Source organism: Malaclemys terrapin, chromosome 2, assembly GCF_027887155.1.
Source record: "Malaclemys terrapin pileata isolate rMalTer1 chromosome 2, rMalTer1.hap1, whole genome shotgun sequence".
NCBI lineage: Eukaryota > Metazoa > Chordata > Testudines > Emydidae > Malaclemys > Malaclemys terrapin.
The window spans coordinates 215,731,213-215,748,875 of record NC_071506.1 but is presented as its reverse complement, the minus strand read 5'-3'; the positions used below and the strand labels follow the sequence as shown (position 1 = coordinate 215,748,875).

Below are 17,663 nucleotides of genomic sequence, written 5' to 3'. Positions count from 1 at the left end.
ACACCATCTGCACAAGATATTCATTCTTGGACATCAAGTGTTATCTCACAATAGAAAAACATTACAATGGACAGTACAAAAAAAAGGGCCAATGACACTTTTATAATTATTGCATAATGGAGCCATATAGCTTGGAGAATCAAAGAACAGAAACAAACTAATTTAAATGGAAACTGATTGGAGGGTCAGAGATGAAAGGAAGAAATCACTCATCCAAAAAGTAGAGCTGTTTGTCAAGCAAAAGGGATAGAGAATAAGACGGAGAATATATTATTGCCCTTCTATAAATCGATGGTACGTCCCCGTCTTGAATACTGCGTACAGATGTGGTCTCCTCATCTCAAAAAAGATATACTGGCACTAGAAAAGGTTCAGAGAAGGGCAACTAAAATGATTAGGGGTTTGGAGAGGGTCCCATATGAGGAGAGATTAAAGAGACTAGGACTTTTCAGCTTGGAAAAGAGGAGACTAAGGGGGGATATGATAGAAGGATATAAAATTATGAGTGATGTGGAGAAAGTGGATAAGGAAAAGTTATTTACTTATTCCCATAATACAAGAACTAGGGGTCACCAAATGAAATTAATAAGCAGCAGGTTTAAAACAAATAAAAGGAAGTTCTTCTTCACACAGCACACAGTCAACTTGTGGAACTCTTTACCTGAGGAGGTTGTGAAGGCTAGGACTATAACAGTGTTTAAAAGAGAACTAGATAAATTCATGGAGGTTAAGTCCATTAATGGCTATTAGCCACAATGGGAAAGGAATGGTGTCCCTAGACTCTGTCAGAGGTGGAGATGGATGGCAGGAGAGAGATCACTTGATCATTACCTGTTAGGTTCACTCCGTCTGGGGCACCTGGCATTGACCACTATCGGTAGACAGGATACTGGGCTAGATGGACCTTTGGTCTGACCCAGTACGGCCGTTCTTATGTTATGTTCTTATGTCTAAGATGGTGAAAAGGCAAACAGAATTGTTGCTGTGGGGCTGAATTAAATTGGAGAATTAGAGTTGTTTAGTTAAGAAGATGAGATAACTGAAGGAGGAGAGAATGAATGTGTAGTGGAAGAAGTCAGTCTCCTCATGGGATTTCTGCCAGGGACACTCTACAGCATGAAGTTTATCATCTGCTCTCCTCCTCTAATCCCTCCCCTTGCCCAGTGATCTCATCTCTTTCCTGATATCACTCACATTCACTCATCTCCTCCCTTACTCTTCTCCTTAACCTCTCACTCGCCTCTGGCTCTTTCCCCTCCAAGCATGTTTCAGTCCTTCCCATCTTTAAAAACATACCTTTGGACCCCAACTTGCCTCTCCCACCACTTCCCCATCTCCCTTTCATCTCTAAATTCTGTTTGCAATTACTGTCTGGAGTTCCACTCTTCCAATTCCATTATAGACCCGCTCCCAATCCAGCTTCCACCTCCTGCGCTCCACTGAAACCATTCTGATCAAAGTCTCTAAAGACCTCCTTCTAGCCAAATGCCAGAACCAGTACTCATCTTCATCCTCCTTGACCTCGCAGCCACCTTTAAAAGTAGCCCATGCTCTTCTTGAAATCTTGTCCTCACCTGGCTTCTGAGGCTGTCCTCTCCTGGTTCTCCTCCTACCTCTCTAATCACTCCTCCAGAGGATTTCCTCATCCCCCATTTAACTTCCTGTGGGAGTTTCACAGGGCTCTATCCTTGGTCCCTTTTCTTCTCCCTCTACATCATATCTCTGGGTAATCTCATCCGCAAACACCTATTCAACTACCATCTGCAGGCTGATGACTCAGATCTGTCTCCTTCTACCCAAACTAAAATTGCAGCCTGTATGATGTCTTCTCAAGGATATCTAGCTGTCAGATCAAACTCAGCCAACCAAGGAAGAACCTGCAATAGGATACTGGGAGGAATCACTCAGAATGTAAGTTTGTATTAGGCACTTGCTTCTAGGGATGAAAACAAACTCCATATGACAAAGAGGCTGTTGGCCATCATGGAGCGTGCAAGTCCAGTCACAGAGAATTCATGGCTGCATAGGGCCCTAACATTCCAGTATATCATTTCAATGGTTTTATCTCCATTGAAATAAACAAACTTTTTTTTCCACTGAAACTTTAAAATTAGACACAAGTTTTGGTTATTGAAGACAGGGAGTAATTAAAAAAATCAGAAAGCAAAAAACAAGACCGGGTCCTAGGGCAGCACAAAGCGGTCAGAAAGCCAGTGGATTCATCCTCCAGAGGATCTCTCCACCCCTTCCATCTCCACAATGGGCAAATCCATAGGAAGTATACTGATGATGCAACAGCTCACCCATCAATTCCTCATTCTATCCTTTCTGAGTGCAGGAGATAGGGCCAAAGAAAAGGGACACCTATGAAGATAGGACTGCACGAACCATGCAGAGGCTGTTTTTACTTATGCTGGGGACTAGACACCAGCTTTAGGGTTTGATTTTCAGATGTACTGAGCACCTGCAGCTGCCAGGCCCTTCTGATACTCAGATCCTTTATGAACACATGCCAATAAAACTTGTATTAATCTAAATCCTTTTCAGATTAGCATACATATGTCAAGCAAACTGGAAACATCTTCTAATTATGAGACAATACTTTTTACATTTTAATTAAAAGAGTTCATAGCAGGTATGACACTAGTTACTGTATAACCTCTTGGTAAAGATCACCAAAAAAGGTTTTCAGAATCTCAAGTGTCCCTTGAAAGTAAGATGACAATATAAATTCTGCCATATATTTTCAAGGTATAGAAAATACATTTTTAAAACGAACTATTTTCACAGCCAACAGCTGCTAAACACAAACAAAACTGCAGTTAGAAAATGTGTAAGTGGGTAATTATAGCTACCTCAGGTTAGCTCTGGTTACTTTGGCATTCTCAGTACTCATGGCAAGAGCCTTCCATTGTGCAGTTTTGGCCATTTCATCTGATATGTTTACAATTGAGGGATCAATGCTGAAGAACAAACATACTTTTTGGTTAGTACTCAATACCTTGCAAAAGCATTAACTTTGTCACCCATACCGTTCACATCAGTAGTGCCTTCTGTTATCACTTACATAGCCACAAGTGACATTTTAAGTAAAAATCATCCTAACAAAGTTAAACAGAAATTTAGAACACCAAATCCTGGGTGGTTTCCCATGTTGTAGCAGCTTAGAACTGTTTGTATGTAACATAGTAACTTTTGAACATAGCATCCCATCAATTCCAAAATTTCAGGGAATGTTCTAGGCATCAATGACCAGAACCATACTGATTTGGGAGAAGAATCAGAAAACCAAAAGGGGGGTGGGGGGAGACATGGGACACATGGAGCCCCGGCATCTGATTAACTCACCCATAGCTTCATGCAGTTCTGCAATTATCTATAGATCAAACAACTGCACCATCATTAATGCCCTTCCAGCATAACAATCCCATATCTCATCTCCGCCCAGCCTCCCAATGGAGTTTGACATGATGACACCCTGACACTTATCTCCCAGACTAATGTGGGGGGGGGGGGAAATTGGGGGGAGAGGAGATATGGGGCACAAGGGTGAGCACACAGCCCCTGGCTTAGGGCAGAATGAGGGACCATGGTATGGGTAGGGAAGCACATAGCCCCTAGCATGGGGGAAGGAGAGGCAGACAGGGCCCCTGGCATTGGGAAAAGGGGTGCAGAACCCCTGGCATGGGGGGTGGGGGACCCTGGTAAGAGAAGAGGGGGGTATGGAGAGCACACAGAACCCCTGGCCTGGGGGAGATTGGGAAGAGTTGCAGGGAGTCCTTGCAACAGAGGGGGATGGCAGTGTGGCACACAGAGAGGTTGTGGGGTGGAATGCAGAAATGCAAAGAACCCCTGCTATATACAATGAGTTTGGCCTACAGTAGCTCTGAAGTGTGTGACCCCCCCTCCCACTGTAATATGAATTAGATACTTAATTTTCTCAAATATCTTTTCCTTTAATCTTTCAAAAATCCATGGTGGGTTGTTTAGGAATTAAGAGAAGAAGTTTACTTTTTTATTTTTTATTTTTTAAATAAAGGCAGACATCTTTCAGAGATCAGAATTGTTCTGACCTGTCCCCAGGAAATAATCAGGGAAGAAAGAATAAGGCACTATTATTCTGAATTTGATAAAAGAACTGAGGTTGATGTGGACCTATATCATGAAGTATGAAGACTGTCAACTTTTTCTGCTGATCCAGCATTTGAAATCAGGTGATATTTGCTAGATTGCCGATAAGCTAGATGTTGCAGAAATCTACTTTTTACCTCCCACTCCACCCCATCCTACCCCACCCCCAGACAAGTATTTATACAGACAGCACATAGTGTGTCAGTCAAGTCATTTTTGTCACTTTCCCCCCTATTCAATCCCCCCCACAAATGCAGTCCCTTTACAGGAATGATTAGACACACTGCCTGATTCTCCACTAGCATGCACCTTATGGATCTAGTATAAGAGGGGTAGCCGTGTTAGTCTGAATCTGTAAAAAGCAACAGAGGGTCCTCTGGCACCTTTGAGACTAACAGAAGTATTGGGAGCATAAGCTTTCGTGGGTAAGCTTATGCTCCCAATACTTCTGTTAGTCTCAAAGGACCCTCTGTTGCTTCTTATGGATCTATTCATACTGATGCAAAGTAGGCTTGAAACACGATCTTATCAGGACAGTAGTATTTCAAACCCATTTTCTTCAGATATGACTCCACAACATGTAAGACTGTGGAGAATAAGGCTCATTCTTAGCAAGGGAAAAACTGAGATAATTTATCCAAATAGTGAGCACGTTATTTTTAATTGCTCTGGTTCCAGTTTAATAATCAGAAAACTATTTGATATAGGCACACTTATTAAAAAGGTGTAAAAATTATGATCTGTAAAAGACAGTTTTAGACCTCAACTTTATAAATCAAAGCAGTTGGTAAATATATGGCTCAACTAATGCCATTAATTAACTATATGTAAATGACACCTAACATTTCATATCATTAGCCATGCATAGTAACACACAAATTCTATAGACAAGAACTGACCAAAACAGCTTCTTCACCCTGTGAACAGCTGGTCGAAACTGAGTCATCTGATCTGTTCAAGATGGTTATGTAAATGAATTATTAAAATGCAATTTAAAAAAAAAAAGAGAGGAGACATCCCCTATATCATAAAAGGCAAGATTTGCTTCAATTCTTTCCTATTCCCCAACCCTTCCCCAGCTACCTAGCTGAGTCACAAGCTTAAATGTAAATTTGTTCACTCAAATATGTCAATTACGTTTATTTAATTAAAGCAAAAAATATAAATACTGCATGCAATACAAAGCTATTTAAAAAACCCAAATTTCAAAAAAGCAGCAAGATGGATCATACCTGTATTTTAGGGCTTTTACAGGAATCTGTAAGACATTTCCTCCTTCGTATGGAAGATGTACAGTTTCACTGTCCACTGTTTGAAGCATTCGCTCTGCTTCCTGCAGATCACATGCATGACATAAAATTACTCAAGAAGCAGAAATAGCAATTAGCCCAAGCCAAGGAGATTGAGTATTACACATTTTGATCAATTCAGCAGGAAAAGTTACCCATTTAGCTTTGAATATTGTGGTGGCAGGGGGAACTTCCCTGAGATATTTTTCTCTCCCTCCCCTCGGCTAAATAATGTTTAAGGTAAATAAGAACCTCTAACAATATATTTGAAAGGTTTGTTAGGGAACTGGCGATCAGAGGGTTAGTTTAGCTGAAATTTTAATGGGGAAAATTATACAGGCAAAATTATTGGTAAATAAGTATCTCTTGTTCAGTTTTAACTACAGCCCTGTCACATACAGTGGGTGAAATCCTAGCCCCATGGAGTTTAGTCATTAACTTCATTGGGGCCAGGGTGTCACCTTCTGTGTCTAGAGAATGATGAAAATACCAACTCAACCAGTATATCATGGTAGACCAGGGGTCGGCAACCTGCGGCACGCGAGCTGATTTTTACTGGCACGCTACTGCCAGCCGGGGTCCCGGCCCCCGGGCCCGCTCAGCCCCCTGCCTGCCTGGGTGAACGGAATCCTACGCCGGCAGCGGGCTGAGTGGGGCCGATGGCCATAACCCTGGCTCGCAGGAGCCCGCAGCCAGAACTCCAGACCGTCAGCTGGCTGAGCCACTCAGCCCGCCGCTGGTCTGGAGTTCCGGCCGCTTGCCAGCCGGGGTCCAAGCTGCCAGCCCCGCTCAGCCTGCTGTTGGCCTCGGTGAACAGAACCTCAGCCGGCAGCAGGCTGAGTGGGGCTGGGACCCCGGCTGGCAGGAGCCGGCGGGCAGAACCCCAGACCGGTGGCGGTCTGAACCGCTCAGCCCGCTGCCGGTCTGGGGTTCCGGCTGCCGGTCCCGGGTTCTGGCCGCTGGCCCCTTGCCAGCCGGGGTCTTGGCCCTGTTCAGCCCGCTGCTGGCCTGGATGAACAGAACTCCGGGGCTGGCAGCGAGCTGAGCGGGGCCAGCAGAGGCCAGCAGACAGAACCCCAAACTGGCAGCGGGCTGAGCGGCTCAGCATGCTGACGGTCTGGGGTTCAGTCTGCCGCCTGCACTGCCGGTCTGGGGTCCCGGCTGTCGGCCCCGCTCAGCCCTCTGCCTGCCTGGGTGAACAGAATCCAAGGCCGGCAGCAGGCTGAGCGGGGCCGACAGCCAGGACCCCGGCTGGAAGGAGCCCGCGGCCGGAACTCCAGACTGTCAGTTGCCTGAGCCGCTCAGCCCGCTGTTGGTCTGGGGTTCCTGCCGCCGGCCCCTTGCCAGCTGGAGTCCAGGCTGCCGGCCCTGCTCAGCCCGCTGCCAGTCTGGGGTTCTGTCGGGGGCCCCTGTAAATGTAAAATTTATTACTGGCACGCGAAATTACTGAAGATTTGGCTCGCCACTTCTCAAAGGTTGCCGACCCCTGTGGTAGACATTGCTTCTGATGCTAAATTTGAAAAATCCACTGAACCAAAATTAGGTATCAAATCCCATACCATCAGTATTTTTATAACTATCCTATTCATTCCTTGAATCCTAACAACAGATATTCTGGCAGTAACTCCTAAGGTAGAGAATTCCAAATCTTGATTACTTTATGTGTATTTAATGTAAACTACTTTTTATTTTTTTATTTTTAAATCTTTCCAATTAAATTGCTAACTTCTAAATACTAGGGTATTTGCTTAGGTTTTCCGTAGAAGTTTCCTCTAGCAATTTTCAACTCACTTTTGGCCTTCTGTACACTTACCTCTTTTGCCTTTTTCTTTTTATCATCTTCTTTCTTCTTCTTACTTTCGGGCATAAGGTCATCCAGCCAACTAAGCTCTCGTTTGGTGAAACATAAGTCCATGAGCTTACGAATGAACACCAATGCTAGAACCTTTCAGAAAATAAGAATTGAATCCTTTAGAATATATTTATATGAATGTTAGAAAAATAAAAATATGTATACACTAATATGTTATCAGCTTCTTAAACCAAGGACAGAATATTTTTTCTACTCATACAAAGGTTATCACATCATTTAAAAAAATAGATCTGACTCACTACTAAAAGAACAGATGGACCATTGAGATAACTACCACAAACTATAATTTTTTACAAAGTCTACAGCTTTTCAATTAAATCTAAGGCTTATTTTAAACAAAAGAAAGAAATCGTAATTGGCTTCCAAAAAGGAGGATTTTTACTAGAACCTTTTTTTAGTCAGAAAATAAACCCTGAAGAGATGTATTAATCCACTGACCCTTTTGGAAAATGAATAAATTCTCAAAGATGCTAGGAAAGAACTTACCATCATAGGGAAAACAACAGCAGCTGCAGAGGCTTTAATCACCCACAAAAGAACTAGACAGGTGAGCTGAACAACTGTGAAGACGTGGACCTTCCAGAGTGGCACATAACGCAGGTAGATCAAATCGGGTTGATGTTTTGCAGGCATTCCAAACAATTTTATACGGTCAAAAAACTATATTGAGAAGGAAGTCATCCTCAGTTAATAATTTTATCCACGTAGAAATGGACAGGATAATTAAAGACACTGGGAATATTGAAAACAAGATTCCTTCATTTTACAGCCTATACATGAAATGCATTAATGTAGTGTATATTTGATTTAAGTCACTACTTGTTTAGGATTTTAGAAAATGGGTGTCAATATTTAAGGATTTCATATTGTTCATCAAGTGCCCAGTGAAAGAACACATGCTAGAATTTAAGTGTCCCAGAAATAAGAGCAATTATCCAGACATAATGCTCAGTACGTTTCTACATCCTAATCTGACAACACATTGTACCTTTACTTACACTTCAATAAAATGACATTTTAAAGTTTCCTTTTCATTTGATGCAAAGCAACTGATTTCAGATCATGTTTGCAATTTTACTATGAGCACCTGGTATGTTTTCTACTCATAGAGAGGATATTCCAGGCAAAGACAACTTACATTTAGTGGGTTTTTTTAGTAGCCTTATCAAGTAGAAAATGTTTTCTAAAAAAGCCATCAGCTTGTTTAATAAAAATAGAACTTGCCTGGATGCCCCTTAATGAAGATGCTCCCATGTAAAGAAAGACACCATACAAAACTGGCATAGGAATAAACTAGAGGGGGGAAAACAAAGTTAAAAGTTTGCATTTATAGAATTACATAGTAAAATAGGCAGTCTGGGTTAATGGAAGGTACTTAAGGGAAGGGATCTAATTTTTTCTTTCTTTCTCTTTTTTTTAAGTGCTAGGTTGACATAAATAGAGTCTAAAGTCCTTTATTTATCCAGAGAATAAATACAGAACATAGCAGCAACAAGGAAGAGGGCAGGTTTGCCACCGTGCTTCAACCACGTTCTAAAGGGACTGCCTCTAGGATTAAGAAAGTTTGCATGTCCAGTCAATCCTTGGCCTGTCTGACACTGTAACCTGAGTGCCAGTTAGTACCAGATAAGTTGGTTTATGTAATACAGACAGCCATCTGCTAAGAAATGGATTGAGGTCACCAGTTTATTTCACATAATATACTATCATATGATATTTACTTTTGGGTCACTAATCCAGCTAACACAAGTGAAATTAAAGGTCTCTAAAAATCTCCGGAACTATCCATTTCCTCAAATTATGCAACGCCAAATTTTGCTCTGATAAAGGATTGCTTTAAAGCTTACAAAAGTCAATGGGAATCTTTCCATTGACTTAACTAGCCTCGGATCAGGCCTTTATATTCCATATATTCCAATGAAGAGTATTTCATAGGATATAGGTCAAGGTTGACTTTGCCTTCCAGTTGACTATACTGAAAACTTCTAAATGCTTTGAAGACTACCAGGATATAGATGTGCACCTTAAAAGGTGAACTGCTGCAACTAATCTTGAACACAGGCCTTTAATGAAACTTTCCAGACAGCACAGAATCATGAATGGTACCCAAGCCATGTTCATTATATATGGTGGGGTGGCTCACAGTGAGGACATTTGCTATTAAACAGACATACTAAGGCCTGGTCCACACTAACCCCCCACTTCGAACTAAGATACGCAACTTCAGCTACATTAATAACGTAGCTGAAGTCGAAGTACCTTAGTTCGAACTTACCGCGGGTCCAGAGGCGGCAGGCAGGCTCCCCCGTCGACTCCGCGTACTCCTCTCGCGGAGCAGGAGTACCGGCGTCGATGGCGAGCACTTCCGGGATCGATCCGGGATCGATTTATCGTGTCTAGATAAGACGTGATAAGTCGATCCCAGAAGATCGATTGCTTACCGCCGGACCCGGAGGTAAGTATAGACGTACCCTAAGAAATTTCATTGGGGTTGAACTACTACTACATTTAATCAGGTATGAAGAAATAAATACGTGCTTTTCATCAATACATTGAACAACAGCACAATAACCTACAGCCAAGGGTAAGGGGAGAGGGGGTAATTGGAAGCAAAAGGGAAAGGCAATAGCCATTTAAATTAAAAAGAAAATTAGATGGAGTATTGCACAAGGAGTAGACCTGCAATACACCTGCTTTTGGCTCCATGGAAACTGAACAATTGAGTTTCATAAAAATCAGGCATTCATTGTTTAGGATTTGTGAAATGTGAAAGGAACAATATAGGTCAGATACCAATCTTCTGCATCTTTACTTCTCTACAATACTCTGTTAAGAGTATTAGAGGATCAGTTTTTGAATGTTTCCATTGATAGTGCCTTAGTGACCTCTTGGTGGCTTTTCCATTGTTAGATTGCTCGGTTTGGATATTTTCATATAATCTAATCAAAACTTGTTCTTTAAGACCATTATTTATTGCAACACACATGGTCAACCTCTAATACTTTAAAGCCATATGAATAGGGTTGGCCAAAAAACAAGAATTCTGTTTCATGAAAAATGTTGAGGTTTTGACATGTTCAAAAAATTTTGTGGAAAAAAAACAGAAAGACACCCCCCCACACACCAGTAGTTAGGGAACTCACCTGGAATGTGGGAGACTCAGGTTCAAGTCGCTGCTCTGCCTGATTCAGGGTCTCCCGTATTCCAAGCAAGTTTCCTATACACCAGGCTATTACCTATTCTGTGGGGAAGTCTCTTTCTCGCTGATAGAATTCAGTGAAAAGTTTTGGTTTAATTGAAAAATTCCTGGCCATCTCTATCACTGTACGCAGTGAAAGAATAATTTAGAGACAATGCAGATGTAAACTGAGACCCTAATATGACCTGCAGAACTTTTATGATGTATGGAGATGATAGTAGAGAAAGGATTGCGCTTGATGCTCCAATACCAAAGTGAGTTTGCAAGACTGGTAGATAGACAAAACACAATATTGTGTGAATAGTGAGAACACAGACTATGTAAATAACTGAGACAAACATGAAATCCCACAATGCCATTTTTATAGAATCATTTTCCTGAGAAGTGTACTTTCAATCTTTCTCCCATTTTATATTATTGCCACTCAAGCAGGTGAACAGAGCTATCGTATCTTTCCCCTTCCTTCACTCCCTTAGCTGCATTAGGGGCACAGACTAGCCAGAAGTTAACCTAAGTCTGGAAAACTGAAAAATAACTAGTCAGAAAAGAGTCTTAAGTAATCAAGCATTTGAGATAGGGGTCAGATGTCTTTTACTCTCATCTGCTCCATCATTTCTATTAAACTATTTCAAACATCTGTTTACATAAAGACAACTCTAAAATGAAAGTGGATTTCTTTAAGTAGTATATCAAACTTGCTTACATTATCAAATAGTAAGTAATGATATTAAAATATAAAGCATGCTATGTTTTGGAACAACCATTATCTCTTACCTTCAAAACAGAGGTCATAAACACAGAAAGGCCCATCAGAACAAATATCATTAACCCCGTCACTCGCTGCTCCCGGATTCCCAAGAATTTAGGTTGCTCTCCTGGGGCAGAGCATTCAGATTCTACTTTTAGGCTATTGACGTGACTTATAGACAGGACAGTTGCAGCCACAAACCAAGGCAAGCCCATTATGGAACATATCCCCAGCATAACACCAACCATGAGCAGATCAAGATGATAGCCACAGCCTTTCTGTAAAGTCAAGTAAAGAAATGAGTTCCCTGCAAAAATGAAGATTTGCAGCACATAAAAGATTTATACACACATAGTTCTGCACTAAATGTGTAAAAACAATTCTCTAGATAGATTTCTAGAGTGCCACCACTCTAGCATCCATGTGTTTTGTTACTAGATATGAATAGGTCATTTAAGTAGCTGCAATTTAGTTTTATGTTTCAAAGCCTACACTATTTACTGTTATGTAGCCTATTTAGAGAACACTGAACAAGTTTATCTTGCAATAAATTGACTTATGTGCTCACAAATGAGTTCAGAATATATTTGAAAAAAATGGAGAAAAGCTAACTATTACCTTCAACTTATGCTCCTTTCTGTTTATGATTACTGCTGTGATTTGCTGGTCCATGAAAATGAGAATGGTACACAGTAATGCAGGAAAAGCAGCTACCAGTAGTGTCCACCAAGGATTACCTCCAAGAGGATCTATGAGCCATCCCCTGTCTTTTTGAGTGGGCTGGAAAACAAATCCAAATTATAGGAATGAAAGTCAATAACTGTAAATACCTGCTATAATAAGTAAGTCAAACTCAGTTTAGATTAAAGACTTTTCTTTTAAAAGGCATTTTAAAAAATCATATTCAAGTTTTTAAATTAATGAAAATGGCTTGGACTGAAGGTAGGTTATGTTATGTTTGTTCTCATGCTGTCACTTGGACAACAGAGGCCACCAAATGCATTATGTGCCTCCATCATGTTCTGTCTTGAGCCTAGGTGTTACAGGATAGGATGCACGTGAGGGACAGGCGTCTGTTGATGCCAACCAGCCATGTTTTAGGTCTTCTGGGGACCTTTTTGATCCTGCTTTATTGATGGAAAGTCTAAGATTTTTCCCATAGGGAAGCTGGTATGCTTCAGAGCGCATGACCATACCACTTTAGAGTGTTGGGCGACACTTTGAGGTAGTGGGACACATTTAGTTAGAAAAATCGATCTCTTCATTCGACTTGAATTCGTCCATTTGATAGTTTCAATCTTTTGGACATGCTTCATCTGAATGATATCCAACTTATTTTCAATCTTGACACTGAGAGGTCCTGTTTCAATCCCATAGGTCAAAATTCTGGCCACCAAAGCATTATAAATCCTCAGTTTGTCTCTCTACTTATCAGCATATTGAGTTTATGAAGGACATCCTTGACGAGGTGCCCCTTTACTGACTATGCTTTCGCAGTTTGAGCTTCAAGTTGTTTCTTGATGCCTCCAATGTTATCAACAACAGAGCAGACCTAGGTGAAATCATCATCAATCTCTATTGGGGTGATCACCCACTAAGATGCTAAAGCCTGCAGGAAGATCAAAACTGCCAATTGTAAGAAGTTTGGTTTTACCCCAATTAATTTTCAGACCAACTTTTGCTGCTGAGCTTTCATGGATTTAGGTGCCACAAGTAGCTCATCCATTGATTTGATAACTAGTGCTACATCCTCAGCAAAACTGGTGTAGGTGAGGATCTTACCCAGGCTTATGCCTAAAATGCATTTAGTTAGTGGACTGAAGGAGTGGTGCAATTAGCTGCTAGGTGTGCATTAGTATAGCATTAAGTCATGAGGGTGTGGCTTATGTGAAAAAAATGTAGCATGACAAAACAAACAATCCTTTCCATTTTCCTTGGCTTCTACACGACTTTCCTGAAAAAGGGTTCATGTTACCCTGTGAGATAGAACACCACACAGTAACAAGGATCTCCAGTAACTTCCTTTATCAGATGAGAATTAGACCCAGAGCAGAAAATGCAGAGAAATTAAAAATGCATATCAATCCAGGAAAAAAAATTAGCATGGAAAAAACCAGACATATTACAGTGTATTTCTTTCCAAACACAAAAAAAAAGTTAATTTCTTTCTCCACATTTAACAGCATTTTTTTCATTTTTCCACTGTTCAACTATCCATGAAATTGCAGATCATTTAAACCTTTTTAAATGGACAAGATTTTTGTTTCTTACTTCAAATTTCTCAGGAACATGTAGTTTAGCAGAAGGAACGCCAACAAGCCAGTCAATCAGAACCATGATCACTATGGTCAGAAATACAGCAAAGTCACTGATCGTAGAGCGCACCTAGAAGGAAAAAAAATCATCTTAAAATACAAGCTATTTTCACTGCTATATTTAATGCCTGTGAAAATGGATAATTTTTGCAACTCTAAATTAGTTCAATTTTTTAAATGATCAAACAGATCAGATCAGATTTGGCCCAAAATTCCCATCACTGGCACTCCATCTATCTTCTCTCATAATTTATCTGTAAATTAAAGTGACCTGTGACCATAACCCTATTGTCTTATTGCCCACCCTATTAATGGAGGATAAAATATCATCTTAAATCCTAGCCTCAAAGAAATGATCTGTTGGAAGAAACAAATTCCTTTAAAGGCCTTTGGAAGTGACTGGGTTCCATTAGCCTTAAAAGAAGGACCAGACCATCAAAACAGATCCCTCAGCCCAACAAGATGCATGTGCCTCCACCTCAAAATATAAAATATAATGGCCATTCCATAGCAAGAGTCTAATTTCTTGCTTAATTTCCAATCCCATCCTAAACACTACATACCTAGTATAGCTGCATTCCACATGTGATAAGGTCTGATTTCACTATGAAACAATAGCCATGATGCTTTTCTGCAAGATACCTGCACAAATAGTGATGACTTTTTCAGCTTGCAAAACATTGTAGAGGCTGCCCCACAGGATGCCTCCCCATATAATAGAGCAGTAGTACCAGCCAGCCAACAGTGCTATTGGCTAATCTCAGGGATCTCCTCTCACTTGGGAGTTGGCTGGCTGCTCAACCCTTACTACTTAGTCTTGTTTCTGCATTGTCACTCTTATTTCCAAGAACATACTTTAGAATTTACAGTTTTACTGAAATCTGCATGCTAATTCAGCTAATTTGGGTTATACTATAGGATAGTTTCAAGCTGTGGAAGATGGACTGGTAAAAGTTAATGTGTATGATACATGGGTATGGGTTTAAATTTCACAAGCATCTTCCACACTTTCTTTTGGTTAAATGGAATTACCTTCTGGCACTTGATCGAAGCACTTGATCAGTCCCCTAACAGAGGTTGAGTGAAGGGATGTTGCTCCCAACACTCGTGTGTTTGGGAATGTACTTTTCCCCACAGGTTAGGTATCAACCCATCATTCTGTGCCAATGGATCTGACAAACCATGTGGATGTCTTATCCCTTTATGAGATCCGACTATATCCCAATGTGGATTTGGGGGCCTGCTAAGGTCTGTGAATGTTTAGGTTACTCACCGCTATGAATACAGTAAAGAATTTAAGAAAATGGCCGTTCAGTTATCATAATTTCAATAACTTTTAACCATTTCCAGCACCTTCTGTCTCAGTGTCTATATTTTTACTTTTAACTCCTAAATTTACAGCATTATCAGCCAATTATCAATCACTTATTTCTGTTCTCACCTGGAGAATGATCTCAGCAAACTAATATGCTAGTTACAATGTTCTGAAACTTTGGAAACACAGTAAGTAAAAGCAAAACTGTAGTGAATTACATCATTGTATGCAAGAAGGAAAGACTGTCATTTCAAAGCAAAATGGTAGCGAACCCTAATTACCTTAGTAGGGAAATAACGTTTGGTCTTAAACTGCTTGAGAAAAGAGGAGAGGAAAAATGTTGTAAAGAATAATATCACGGACCAAAACAGAACATCTGGAATATATGGACCATCATGACCACAAGCTGATCCAAGAAAAACACCATGAAACTTTTTGCATTCCTACAAACAAAACAAAACAAACAAACAAAAACAAGTTACACTCTTTAAAATAAAGGTCATTCAAAGGAGCACTGTAACTTGTGGTCTCCCCCTTAAATTCACCAAAACAAAAAATTTGCACTCAAAAAGGCAATCCCAAGTTGAAATTTCAAATAACTCATTTGTGTGTGTGTGTTCCAAAAGTGTCTCAGGATCTAAACCTGAACTTTCAGCACTCCAAGAGCCTTTTCAGCACAAGGAGGGGAAGGTGCCTCACAATGAAATATTCCACAGTACATAGTCACCTTGTTTCTGGCTTATTTCTCAAAACACCATCTAGATAATGACTGCTGCAAGGGGAGGGTTGAGTGCCCAAGATCAATAAAACATCATGCAATGTCAACTTTCAAGTTGATTATGACAGGAATGAACTCCCTCGTTTTAATGGCACCTCTGTTCTCCCCATCTCTTTATTCCATAGCTTGTGTTTGTCCTGTTTACTAGCTTCTCCTCCACTTAAGTTCTACTTTTAAAACTTTAAGAGGCTGTAATATGAAATATTTTAAAGCTGAACTGTATTTTTATTAGAAGAAAGAATGTTGCTGTTTAATTCAATAAATTAAAGCCATCATCCACTAGTCTAATTGTTGTGAAAATGTGTTTGATTCTTGAGAAGAGATTATTTCCCCAGCTGAGTTGTGTAAAGGAAAAAAATCAATTTGCAAGAGAAATAGAAACAAGCTGAATAGAGCAGCCAAATAATTAATTTATGAGTGGCAACTGAAAGTTGAATTGTTATTTTTCAGTAGAAGTATTGCAGTAGTATGTATAGTAGCCCGGGTCATGGAATAGGGTTCAATTGTGCTAGCTGCTATACAAACAAAAAATCAATTACAAAATGAGTATCTGCTCCAAAGAGCTTACACTTTAAGTAACAGAAAAGAGGCAACAGGTGGATACTGACAGGGAGAACACAAGGGAGAAATGAGACAATAGTCACATAGTTGACAGAAATATGTCCACAGTGCAAGACGAGGACCCTGTGAATCAACATCACGGATGGGAGTGCATAACTCATTGCCCCCGACCATGCAATGAGAAAGACATCTTATAGGGAGCCCCTGTCCACCCCCTGGATCGAAAAGAGCACGTGGCTCGTTCTGTTCTGTCTGGATGCGAACAGGTACACCTGGGGAGTCCCCCACTTCTGGGGGATTATGTTGACTGCCTCCGGGTGGAGCGACCAACGTGGCGAGATGAGAAGGTCCTGCTGAAGTGATCTGCTAAGACGTTCCTGGTTCGGGCAGGTGTGTGGCTACCAGATGAATGGCATGCTGCACACAAAAATCCCAAAGGCGGAGAACTTCCTGACAAAGGGCCAAAGACCTGGCACTGCCCTGCCTGTTGATGTAATACATTAAGGCAGTATTGTCCATCAGGATCTGCACCACCTTGCCCTTTAGGTGGGGCAAACCAGGCAAACTGCTCTGAACTCTCTGACATTGATATGGAGGACCACGTTGTCCTGCAACCAGCGGCCCTGGATGCTTAGCTCACCCAGGTGGGCTCCCCAGTCCAGGTCTGAGGCATCGGATACCAGAGTCAATGACAGGAACAGGGTTGCAAGGGAACTCCCTCTAACACCGACCTGGGGTTCAATCACCAATCCAGGAACGACCTGGGAATGCAGACCAACACTAGGGGCCGGAGATGGAGCCAAGCATGGCTGACCATGTAAGTACACACAGCCATGTGGCCCAAAAACTGCAGGCAGGTGAGAGATGTGGTGAGCGGGTAATTCTTGACATGGGAGATCCGGTCTGACACGGTCAGAAAACGTGCTTCTGGAAGGAAGGCTCTGGCGGAGTTGAGAACCGCCCCAATGAACTCTATTCGCTGGACTGGCATTAAGGTGGATTTTTTCTCATTTATCAACAGGCCCAGGTGGCGGAAGGTGGAACACACCAGATCAAGGCTTCTTTGCACTTGTTCCCGAGATCTGGCCTTGATGAGTCAGTTGTAGAGATACGGGAAGACCTGGACCCCTCGACGTCTCAGGTAAGCAGCCACTGGCGCCATACACTTTGTGAACATCCTTGGGGCTGATGAGAGGCCAAAGGGCAGCGCCATGAATTGAAAATGACGTCAGCCCACTATTAAAAAGGAGGATGCGTCTGTTACCTGGAAATATGGAAATAAGCATCCTTTAAGTCGAGGGTTGAGTACCAGTCTGCTGGATCCAGGGAGAGGATGATGGAGGCCAGGGACACCATGCAAAACTTCAATTTCTTGAGAGACTTGTTGAGGCAACGCAGGTCCAGGATGGGTCTGAGGCCTCCTTTTGTCTTTGGGATTAGGAAGTAGTGGGAAT

At 41.4% G+C, this 17,663-nt stretch overlaps 1 protein-coding gene across 12 annotated transcripts in view; it reads right to left on the bottom strand.

Annotated features, from left to right (window-relative positions):
• SLC4A7 (solute carrier family 4 member 7) overlaps nt 1–17,663 on the bottom strand; it is a 162,616-nt gene that overhangs the window by 7,989 nt on the left and 136,964 nt on the right. For 6 of the 12 annotated variants that reach the window (XM_054019935.1, XM_054019924.1, XM_054019933.1 and 3 more), the window contains 9 exons: nt 15,152–15,313; nt 13,512–13,625; nt 11,859–12,020; nt 11,267–11,518; nt 8,518–8,586; nt 7,780–7,953; nt 7,234–7,365; nt 5,364–5,464; nt 2,856–2,963 (listed from right to left, as the gene is read on the bottom strand). In XM_054019935.1, the coding sequence (XP_053875910.1) occupies nt 2,856–2,963; nt 5,364–5,464; nt 7,234–7,365; nt 7,780–7,953; nt 8,518–8,586; nt 11,267–11,518; nt 11,859–12,020; nt 13,512–13,625; nt 15,152–15,313 (1,274 nt within the window). The other 6 variants (XM_054019929.1, XM_054019934.1, XM_054019932.1 and 3 more) reach the window with 4 other exon arrangements.